This window comes from Ambystoma mexicanum, chromosome 7p (genome assembly GCF_040938575.1).
Source record: "Ambystoma mexicanum isolate Mex_15411 chromosome 7p, UKY_AmexF1_1, whole genome shotgun sequence".
In the NCBI taxonomy this organism is placed as follows: Eukaryota; Metazoa; Chordata; class Amphibia; order Caudata; family Ambystomatidae; genus Ambystoma; species Ambystoma mexicanum.
Window position 1 is genome coordinate 179,061,297 of NC_090939.1, and position 12,514 is coordinate 179,073,810.

Sequence of the window (12,514 nt, forward strand, 5' to 3'; positions counted from 1 at the left end):
ATGACCATAGTCAAGAGATTGGACACATATTTAAGCAATAAGCCCTGAGGCGCAGGAGCATTACCGAGTCAGGTAATTCCCCGGGGCCCATAGTTACCTGACTCGGTAATAACCCCCGTGGTGAGGGGCTCATTGCTATTAGTACCTTTGCCCTCAAGACCGGGGTACTTATAGCATTCTTTTTTTGTTCCTAAATGCTGCAGCGTTTCAGAACAGAGAAAAAAAATTCAACAAAATGCCAGCCGGAGAAGGGAAAAGGATTCCGTTTTCCCTTTCCATGGCGGACATCGGGAGCGGCCGCGCTGGGGACAGAAGTGTTCCCAGAGCGTTTGCTCTCGAAAACAGAGCAAAAAGAAGGTATGCAGGGTTGGGAGGGTGGGGAGGGGATTATTTGGAAGGGGCGGAGGGAAAAACACTTACCTGAATCCCCAGCGGGGGAGGATGGCAGCCTTCAGCCGTCTGGTGGCTCGAAGCTGGGATTACCTCGTTACAAGTCTCCTAATTGGCTGAGGGGCTGCCACACCTCCCCGCCGGGGATATGAAGGCGAGGGATTCTGCGTCAGGTAATGCTCTGGCGAGGGTCAATCAGATTGTTTGTTACATTCTGATTGCCCTCGCCAGGTACTTATAACTGGAACAGTGAAACTTGGAAGGGATGTGGGTATTCACCATAGTAAAGAGACTGGCAACATTGTAACTGGAATAGTCAAACTTGGAAGTGATTCAGGCACTGTACATGGTAGCCAGGTTCGAGAGCTTTAAAATGAAATAGTCGAACCTGGAAGGGATCTGTTATAGTCCACAGTCAAGTGATTGGACACATTTTAACTGTAATAGTCAAACTTGGATGGGATTCGGGTATTAACCATAGTAAAGAGTTTGGAAACATGTTAACTAGAATAGTCAAATGGATTGTTGTATTGACCATAGTCAAGAGATTGGACACATATTAACTGGAATAGTGACACTTAGAAGGGGGGTGGATATTGACCATAGTAAAGAGACTGGGAACATTGTAACTGGAATAGTCAAACTTAGAAGTGAATCAGGCATTTAACATGGTAGCCTGGTCGGATACCTTTTAAATGGAATAGACGAACTTGGACGGGATGGGTTTATTGACCATAGTCAAAAGGTTGGACACATTTTAACGGGAATAGTCACATTTGGAAGGTATTCCGGGTTTGTCTCACTACGTGCAGTTAAACAAAATGGATGTTGACTGCAGGAGATACTTGATCCCACAAAGTGAAGCCCACATTTCTGTGCGTTATTTTGTAATAGGAAAGGAGGTGCAAGCAACTGCACTATGAGCCAGTACAAGCGTGATAATTTCCATCCCCTAGTCCTGACACAAACATCTTCCCAACAGTAATCTCGACATACACTTAACATCTCAGTCCCATTATATTATATTGACATTAACATTAACCAAGCCCCGTACACTGATACAATTGATAAGTACACTGACCAATCAGAAAATATAGTGCTGTACAATAGCCAAAACAAAATATGATAAAAGAGGAATAAACCAACAATTAAAGCAAAAGCAATATTTAAAAACAAAAACAAAACATGGTTCCGAGAGTCAAGTCCAATTAAAAAAAAAGAAACACTTCACCTCGGAAAAAGAAAAGTCTTCAAATCATTACCAAGGTTTAGGAGAGAACATGATATGCGTAAAGTTTTGGGAAGAGAAGTCCAAATATGAGGGATGATATAAGCTCCAGCATAATTTGCAGTAGATAATTTCTTCACTAGGAAACTAACCAAGCAGACCAATGATTTACTCCGAGTCTCATAAATACTGCACAAAATAAGTAATTTGTCAGAAAGATATTTTGGCTGCTGCAATTTAATTGATTTAACAATGAAGTGTATTTGTGATTCAAACAGCAACCGGGACAGGGTTCTGTGATGAAAGAACGTCTGCCCTGCAGGATGTGTAGTGGCTAAAGTGCCTACTCGGCCTCAAAGTGCCACAAAACAAAAGTGATCCCAAACAGTGCCACAAAACAGTCACAGTTGAAAGATGTACTGCCTTTGCCTTTTGTGATAACGTGGGTAGAGGGACGGCTATGCTCTCAAGACAGGTTTGAATGTGATCCTGTAGCAACACAAACAGCAATAGAACAACTGTCCAAAATAAAGTGAATGTCAAGGTTCTATAAAATATATGTACATACTTTAATAAAACATACCATCTGCAAAAATAACTAAATAGAAAAAACACTACTACTCAAAACCAACCCATGAGAAACAATGCAGAATATGCAGAGGGGTTGAACCAGCCTTCTTGGTGTTGTTCATGCGATTTGACGCAGTTCAAGTGCAGCGGTTACGTTGTTCTAGGCGGGGAAACAGCATCCAGCAGAGGCAAACTGGAGCTCATTACATTTTAAAGACATTTCTTAAAGAAGGGAAGATCACGATAGCCAACAAGGCCGGTTTGACAGTCAATTTTTCTGCAAAGATGCTGGTTACTGGGTGGACGGTTGTTATGGATCAGTTTTGATGAAGTGGTCAAGGGGCTACAGATGGTGAGGGCCGCCATGGTTGGTTTGAAGGTTGATTTGACAACGAAGATGCTGGAGTCTGGATGTACAATCCGGTTCAAGCGGTTTCATGCATCGTCCCATGGTCAGGCCATGCTGATCCACCAGTGTAGTTCAACTGGTGATAAATATTGGCAGCGGAGATGCTGGCCGGGTGAGCCAGCAGATACAAAGGCAGCAGATACAATCAAGAGCTTGTACTTCGATCAGAGGTAACAACGCGCTCAGCTAGCTCATTGCAGCAGCCAACAGGATTAAACGTGCGTTCCAAGAGTGGGTGAGTGCCAAAGGCAGCTCCGGAGGGCCCTGATGGTTTGATGCAGGCAAATGAATTTGAATCATGATTCAAATTGATGTGATGATGGAAACACAGGGCTCTGTGTTGTCTTGACTCTTGGTTGCTGCAACTCCCAAACCAGGGGCTTGTAGTTCAGTGTAGTCCTTGTTCTCAGTCTCCCAAACAGCGGTGAGGTTGACACACAACTGCAGTCATCCTTCAACATGGTGAGGTCCTGGGAACCATTGTGGCTGGCAGAGAAGTAAGTCTTTTCCTTAACAGCAGTTCACCCCCAATGGTCCCTGGGGATGATTAGGGGACAGATAACATTTCTGGCTTCACCTCACTAGCAGAGGACTTTGGAAAGATCAAATCTCCCAAAAGAGGTCCAATGAATTCTTCCTTAAGGGTTTGCCCAAAAGTGAATAAAAGGAGGAGTGGGAGACACCTTCATTTAAAGGCAAAAGCCCCCAGGTGATTGGACAAAGGATAGCATGCTTTAGGGGTTCAAAACCTGTTCTTGGAACAAGTGGACTATGCCTCCTGACATCACACTCAAAGTGCTGTGTGCAACAGGAAGAAAAGATAAAGGGAGAAACAAACAAGATGGTGGAGCCGTCCTCCACTTGGTCTGATCTCCCTGTTTACACTAAGCAGCTCCTTCCCTTTGCAATAGGATCAAAAGGCCTCTGGGGCCTTGTGGTATACAGCACCTTGGTGTGAGGCTACTCCTTTTGTGAATGGGTGCGCCCTTTGATTTCTGTTCCCAGGACATCTTCCTGTGGAGTGATTGGCAAACTCCAGGGCTACATCTCACTGGGAGCAGCAGGACAGCCTGGCTGGGGGGAATACACATAGTCCTTTCACAGTAGAGCTTGAATCACAGGGCTGAACCATAAGTAGTATCAAACTGATGTGGCTTCTTAGAGTTATGGGACGTACTCTTCACCATACCATAAACTCAGATATGGCTTTACATTTAAAGATGTAACTGCCACCGGAATAGTAATTACTCATGACCTTGTTATTTTGAAACAGAGGCGTAGACTTTAAATGTTGCCCTTGTGCTTCAGGGACTTGACTGTCAAAGCAGCTTTCAAACGGGCCCCTGTGACCTCTGAACCTGCTCTTTGCTACTGGAGAGCAGGTGCTGCAAATCCAGCAGGGTACAGGTGTACACTATGCTTATGAAATGGAGCTTATGAAAGGGAAATCTGATTTGTTTCCCTCCCAGAGATGGAACTACCCATATCATGTTATTAGTTTAATAAAATCAACACAGCCAGATCTTCTATTTCCTTGCCAGATGACAATCCATCACAGATTCTGAGCATTGGGTTGTGCTCAATAGAATTTTAAATTAAGATCTTCCAAAAGTTGTATATTTTTCCTGAGCCTGCAATTGCTGCTTCTAAGGATTAGCCTGCAAAGACTTCTGATGTGGCATGCCTGTAAGCTGGATATCATATGTGATAGGATGCCCCTGATATAGATAAGTAGGCATCACATGCTGAAGACTGGGCCAGAAAGAAGAGTGGAATATTGAGCTCCAGGCAGACCCTGCAGTGGAGAGAAGATCCTGACATAAAGTCGCCTCACACACGGTAAACAATATGCAGCTCACATGGTCAAATTGCATGGCAGGACCAATGTAGGACTTATTACTTCCACGGTCAAGATATTTAGGTTGTACTGGATAACACCTGTTATCCAGAGCTTAGAAGTGGAAGGATTCAGGCAGGAAGAGCCATTTAAAAATGCCAAATATTAGGGACTTAAGGAGGGCGGTGTGAGTTAAAATGGTCATCATGAGCTGAAGCAGGGTGATCATGTCCTGGTGAAGCAGCCTAAAGCTGATATGGAGATCATGTGTTGTTGATGCCCTGAGTAGCAGTGGCAATCACGGTCATGAGCTAAATCAGTGATTATGGGGTGATGTTTTCTAAAATCACTGGTAGTGACCATTGACGCTTATAGATGGAGTAACCAGTGAGCTGATGCTGAGAGCGTGCAGCCGAAGCAAGGCAGTTGCAGCCTTCAAATGGAGGACGCAAGATCATAATTGGGGAACGCAACTTCAGTTGACGGGATATCTTAAGTCTATTGGAGAGTTTATTTTCTGTTTCAATAGCCTACTCTGTTCTGAACAATGCACATTTCTGAAAAAGCCACCAGTCCAGGTGTATGCTTCAATAGGCAATGAGACTGCTATTTTCATTAGTGTGAATCGACACTTCAAAAATAAAATAAGTTATCAGAAATCAAGGTGTTCCATTACTTACTTGTGATACAAACTTAATACAGCCCTTTTTCGCCTGAAATTCTGATGTAGATTGATTATTAGTTTAAGTTTTTCTAATCATAGCATCTCTTTAAGGGTTCGAATCGTGCCTTTGGGGATAGTCTGTATTCATTGTTGTCTCTTCTTTGCAGAGGACTGTAGAATAAGTATAGGATTATATTGGTCTGTATGTGCACAATTGGGAATCCATTGGGGAAATGTCCTTTTGGCTTTATTGCACCAATACTAATAGTATGTGCCTGCTAACTGCCTTATATAACATCTGGTTAAAGATTAAAGCCAAGTTGGGCATAATAATATAGGAAATAGGCAATAAATTAAATTAGCCAGTATACATGGTCTTGGTGCAGATCTCCCTTTGGGGAAAATACCTCTAAGAGTACTTCATATATATAGAATCTTATACACTAGTAAAAAGCTGTAAGGTAATATCTAGATGGTGAACTGCATTGGATCGTAAATGACAAGAGATTTATGGTTCAAATGGCAATAGCTATATTGGCGACATTAGAGACATGACTATTGAATTGAATGTATTTTATGGTTTCCATTTGGGAAATGAAGTTTGTATGGTTTTGATGGTTTTATTAGGCTTGTTCTGTATTTTAGGGAGATTTATGGATATTATGATATATTTTTGCATCTTTTATATGTGTAACCTTTCTTATGTAAACTAAATCACATTAAATAAATAAATAAATAAAATAGGATTCTTATGAAATGATTAGCTAATGAAGATTTTTCTGTTTTAATGGTTTATTGCTTTTTAGGACTGGTTTAACCGAATAAACTATGTTGACTGACAATTATTCAGTAATTATAACGTCTTAATAAGAAATGCTTTTGACCAGCACATGGGCAAAACATGTATTTAAAATACACCAGGTTGCCTTTGGATTTTTCAAAAACGAAATGATGGCCTCACTGGAGAATGGGAGGGCAAAGGGGTTTTGAGACATGTGCTCTATGGCGATTTAAAATATTGCCTCAATTCGGTGCACATGCTTTTGTTATATGTAATTCAGAGTTAACAAACGTTTAAATATATATATTATGCTTGTAAAAATAGTGGGGAACAGGTCTGCATTTCCCTCTGTGTCGGTATAAAAAGTATATCGTGCCTCCTATTGTAAAAAATATATTAATATTGGCCTACGCCAAGCTGCTCAAAAGTCACTTGAGAGATCTGTGTTGCAAGGTCCTGACCTTTAATCCATGTAGGCTGCCATTTTAGGTCAAACCGCCATTTTAGGATTTATGTGGAAAAGTCACCCTGTGAGCTAAAAAGGTGGGCAATGTCATTGCAAAATACAACATGGCCGTCATGACCTCTGTACATCGCTAATGTGTAATCTGCCTGCAGGCTACTTGTTGAGGTCATGAACTGAGACCTCGTCCTATGTTGACCTATGTGTAAAAGGATTACTCGCGCAATGAAATTAATCCACAAGTATATATTATGATAATGTATTTACACATTGGACAAAGAACATCTGTTTTACTATGTCGTATAAATGTTTAAGAAGGCCTGCAATACGAAACTTAGAATACACAGTTAATGCATACGCTTATTGTTACATGTAATAAAGAACAAACCAGTTAGATGTGGTTATTTGAGACTCGGCAACGAACCCTAGAATTGGTATAAAGTAGAATATTAACCCGAAGAGGGGTTGGCCATAGCACTCACAAAATGTATAAAAAACGAATGCATTCTAATGTACAGTCTCTCACTGAACACACTAAACCACGCTGGAGTTCGTTGTGTTGTACTGAGGGCCGATAGCTTGATTTTGCACTGTTTTGTAATTGTATTTGATAGAGAATAAAGTACTTTGTATGTTCCTTTGAAACCTGTGTTTGGTGTATTTCCTTTTGGGGTACTCAGCCTCGATATTTTGTTTCTCTTTTCACATCTGTATCGCAGTAAACGTGGCCTCTTTTCATGATCTGGGTCAGGCAGAGCTGTGCCTCTGAAGCCTAGTATAGTATGTGTAACCTTTCTTATGTAAACTAAATCACATTAAATAAATAAATAAATAAAATAGGATTCTTATGAAATTATTAGCTAATGAAGATTATTCTGTTTTGATGGTTTATTGGTTTTTAGGACTGATTTAACTGAATAAAGTATGTTGACTGACAATTATTCGGTAATTATAACGTCTTAATAAGAAATGCTTTTGACCAGCACGTGGGCAAAACATGTATTTCAAATACACCAGGTGGCCTTTGGATTTTTCAAAAATGAAATGATGGCCTCACTGCAGAATGGGAGGGCAAAGGGGTTTTGAGACATGTGCTCTATGGCGATTTAAAATATTGCCTCAACTCGGTACACATGCTTTTGTTACATGTAATTCAGAGTTAACAAACTTTTAAATATATATATTATGCTTGTAAAAATAGTGGGGAACAGGTCCCGTTTCCCTCTGTATCGTAGTAAACGTGACCTCTTTTCATGATCTGGGTCAGGCAGAGCTGTGCCTCTGAAGCCTACAATATAGCAGATAAGGTACTTTACTATGATGTACAGCTGGCACAACATATGCACGTTGCACATTTTTGTCTGGTAACGTCCCATAAGGTTTCCAGAGCACACGCAATGAGAAGAATAGCCTGGAAGTACTTACAGCATCCGGTGTCAAGATCACTGGCACTGGAGTCTGAGCTCCTGTCATGGAACGGCCCTGGATGTCCTGTCATTGGGGCACGTGTTGAGCTTGGTGGGGAGGTAGTCACGCCTGAAAGAGAAACACAAGAACAAGGATGCAGCAACGAAACGAAATAAATCGAAGACAGTGAAAACGTACAGAAGATCAGAACCCAAGGAACATGAATATAAAAGAAGTGAATTGGCATATGATGCAAAGACCAAGGCAACAAAGAAATACAGAAGAACGGGACGCAGAAAGGAAGACGAAAAAAGTATCAACCAAAACAATATGGATTCCGAGTGCGTGTATGATATGAAGCAGGAGCATCGCATATTCTTAATGTGATAACAATTGCTTTTCCTTTAACCAAGTATTGGGGTCTAGTATAATTTTTTTGCATATAGAGTTCTGCACCCTCCCAAAAGCCTACAAACAAAAGGTTCAATCAAACGCAACAGGACTAACTGAAGCCTTCAGCTTTCCAAGGTTGTTATAAAGAGTCTGTTTACTGAGTTAATGTGAACACCTATTCTTAGTTCCTAAAGACAACTGTTTTTGGTGTGTGTGATATGTAAACAGTCATTATTATTTACATCCTGACAGCATAAAAAAACGTGCCTTTATTTTGTAAGTAACTCTTTGCTTTTTTATTTTGGCATTTTCACCAAAAAAAAACCTTTGGCGTGTAGGATCATAGCATCAACAAAGTAATTTGCACCCACCTTTTATACCCACCTTACTCAGTGTAATTGAACTAGCTGCAATCTGTTCTGTCCCATCTCCTATATTTAGTGTTTACCCGCACCCCTTTGCCCAAGCCATAGAACCAAAACCCAAATCCACCTGTGGTGGCTCTTAACCAGGACAGCCTCAGGGACTGTGTCAACCACATGAAAGACATCTACGCCCCAAGACTACGGCACCTCCTGCCCATTGCCCCAACGCTCCTACAATTCAGAAAATAACTCAAGACCCACCTCGTCAAGGAGACTCTCCTTCGCAACACCTAGGCCGTCACATCGCGCCTCTCTCTAAAACGGGTGGAAATGGGGTTGCGGTTGGTTTAAGCAGATAGAGAAATGGGGGGTTTTGGTGCTGGGACCCCCGCCCCCTCAAAAAATCTATTCGATATTTTATCACTGTTATTGTTTTTGCTGAAAAAACATTCTCTGTTATGTATTCTCTGTAATCACATCGAACCCTATTTATATATATATTTATTAGAAGGCTAATAATGGCTGAAGACACACGTTGAAGTTACCCAGAGTGATGAGGTACTCTGCTTGAAGTAGCTGCTGAGGTGGAATATCAATTCTTGCCTAATTGAAGTTGATGATATTTATTATCAGTAGCAGAGGGAAGCCATCTAAAGGCAGGGGGAGACATTCTGCTGCCACTGTCAACAGCCGTATCGCATTTGCCAATTTTGCACAGCAGGTAATTCTACAATAATATAAGCCAGGTCTACTTTTGGTTGATCAGTCCCTGCCCCTGTCATTGGTCCTGCAGCTGCCTGTGCATTAGTTATCCTCTGTAGGATGGAGCATATTGAGAAGATTACCAATAGCTCTACAGCAACTGGGGCTAAGTGGGTCATCAGTGTACCCTCCAGACTGCTGGCCGAAGGCTGCATATTCCCACAGGGCTAGTGAGGAGAAAGGTCTTCCTCCGTCCTAAGAGCTCCGTGAGAAGTATCAGGAATTCTTCTATAGCTGCTGGAAGGATTGGGGCAGCTTGCATGGATACATGTTTTCTCAATTAAAGCCTCCCACTAAATTTTGTTTGACACGCTAGCAAACAGCATCTTAACAGGATAATCACCATAAGGGTTTACTGCATTTAAAAATCACCAAACAGAGATTTAGTCAACTCTGTCCTGGGAAAGTGAGCTGGGAAAGAAAGCGAGGGGTACATTTGTTAAGGGGCGTTTCCAACTCAAATGTCACTCCCAACTTTGAATAAAGTGACTTGGTCCATGCATGAAGGAGGACGACAGCTCATACTTATGTACCAGTGGACTGGGCGAGAAAGAGAGCCATACAATTGCTTTGGGGAGGTTTCACTTAGTTGCTACCAGCCCAAACCTCCCTCCTAAATTGGAGTAAAGAGACTGGGGCCCTGAAAGGAGATGGAGGGCAGCTTCTGCCTATGCACAGTACCCACCTCAGACACACTAAAACGTAATCTCTCCAGGATTCCTAACCTAGCCAACTCAGTAATAGGGCAAGAGGAAGGGCAGTATGAACCATTCCCTTGTATGCACTTGGTAGGAGGACATACATGCAAGATGGGCCTTGCTCCAATCTCCCACCTGTTTGGGAGAACATTAATCAAGTAAAAGAGGTCCCAACCTTAACAAGCTGGTAAGCCTTTTTAGGAGCCAATATGGAAGGTTGCAGGTAGCTGGACATTGCCCAATAGGGTGAAGTGGCCATCTTCAGGGCCCAAACCAAGACATGAAATTGATTGACTGTCTCAAGCTGTTGAAAGGACATTCAAAACCCACAGAAAGAGAGTAGACTAGATTTTCAGGTAGAATGGGTAAACCCGGATTGTCAAATCAATAATTATAATTACCAAGGGAGAGAGAAATAGTGCGGCAGAGTCGTGAGCAGCACTCGTTCAAATAAAGCTTGAAAGGTGTGCAGTGCACTGTGGTTTGTGCAGGGTTGTTTCTAAATATGGAGGGTTGGATAATGAAGATGTCTCGTCCCTTCAGAATTTACAATAGCAAAACCTGTTTGAGCGGTAATTGTGGTGACCAACTTGATGAACAATAGTCTTGAGTGAAAACAAGGGGAGTCACTTTGAATTGAACACTTGGAATATACAAGTAAAGGAAAAGATTAGCCCAGAAAAGTGCTTTAAAGAAAAAGAAACCAAATGATGAATCTTTTTGTCTGCATGTTCAGAATATTCCTCTATCGAATGCCATTTTGGTGCAATAGCACAAGTTTTACTCCTGATGAAAGTTCCAAGAAATGTAATATAGGGAACTGAAACATGTTGAGCGACAAGGGATATACATTATGGGAGTATCTTGATAAATAGGGATCAAGACGTGCCTTTGGTAAATAGATTGTAAATAGCAATGTGAGGTTTACTGGGGAGTGAAAACCAAAATAAGTGCTACCAAGCTGCTGCTAGGTACTCTGCAAATCAGCTGAGAGGAGGGATTATTAGTAGTTCTGGGGTTAGTGAGAAATAGAAGTATGATAAAGTGGTTTTATTGTAATATAATTGGTTTGTACCTAATGTAATCAATAAATGTTGTTTTTGAAATAGGCAATAAAATTGTAATAATGGGAATTATGTGACTACAATATCAGGTCAGTCTTGAAAGTATTTTACCGTGACAATAATGGATTTGGTAATTGCTGCCATTTACAAGGAGTTAATTTCCCTTCATAACGGAGCATTATAACACTGGCTGATTCAAACTTTGCTGCACAGGAGCATTGCTGTACAAAGCGCAATGATTTTTATCAGACCATAGAGATATCAAAGTTTTCCGACTTATTGCTTCTGGAAGATCTTCCAAATGGTTGTGCTTGATCGGAAAACACCATGTTTAACTGTGAGTGCCAGCCAACCATAGGTAAAGGAACTTCAAATGTCGACATGTGATGCATTGCAGCAGTCTAAGAAATAAAAGGAATAATTGCGGATCTGAACCACTATAGGCAAAGCCGCACAGAGAATCGGTTGCCAGGCAACCTATCTGAAAAAGAATCGTTCTTCCCAGAGTGTGCCAGAGGATCTCTCTTCTAGCTGGAGACACATTTAGGAATTTACAGAGACCCTTGGTCACCTGGTCTGCAGTGTCTTGTTCCCTCAGCGGTTATCCAGGAATGTCCCTAGGATACTAGCTGGAATATCATTCAGTTCGTTTTCAGGTCCTTGTCATTGAAGCCCAGTCCTGAGGTAGGGGTCTATGGGAGCGATGATCTGGAGGATCCAACCTTATCAGTGATTGTTATGAAGGATCAGACTAATGGTGGGGTTTACACCCGCTTCGAAGGATGTGTTGTCTTTCACCCATGCTGCATGCGTCAGCACCACTCTGTTCCCTAGTTATGTAGGACTTTCAAATGGCCTCCCCTGCGGAGGGGGTGGGTAAACCTATAGCTGTTTTGATACAAATACGAATGTCCTTCTGTGATGGGAACTCCCTTGCGCCTAGTAGTTAATTAGTTCTCTCACTGCTGGCACTGGCTTCTCTGGAGTTCAATAAATCATCTTCCCTGAGCTGTACTGAAATCCCATCATCCAGGCTCGCCATGGTTGGTCACACCTTGACCCCCCTTCTCTCTGCAGTTCCAAGCAATCACCCACAGCTGGACAAAGGCTTTCATAATATATATATGGGCCTCATTACAAGTTTGCCGGTTCGGTAACAACGGTGCCGGTAAGCTACCAGCACCGCTGTTACGAGACTGGCAAACTACAAGGTCTATGGGCGGGTGCCTTTCCGCACACCAGGCCTGACCTGGCGGGCGAAACGGCACCCGATCGTAGACCTTGACGGATGCACCGGCACCATTCACGAATGGTGCCGGTGCATCCGTCCTCCCCATTCCCATTGAGTCCAATGGGAATCGAATTGAAATGGGGAGTCATTTTTTCCTCCGCCCAGCAATAGGGAATTACTGGGACCGCAGGGGCTGTAATGCCCCGGCAGGTCCCCATTTCTGGGCGCCGGAAAAAAAATGACTCCGGCGGC

The 12,514-nt window shown here is 42.2% G+C and overlaps 1 protein-coding gene across 1 annotated transcript in view; it reads right to left on the bottom strand.

The window, feature by feature from the left end:
• Positions 1–12,514, bottom strand: part of UMODL1 (uromodulin like 1) — a 482,641-nt gene that overhangs the window by 414,678 nt on the left and 55,449 nt on the right. The window contains exon 4 of the mRNA XM_069636212.1: positions 7,768–7,878. Coding sequence (XP_069492313.1) covers positions 7,768–7,878 — 111 coding nt within the window. The remainder of the gene's footprint in view (positions 1–7,767; positions 7,879–12,514) is intronic.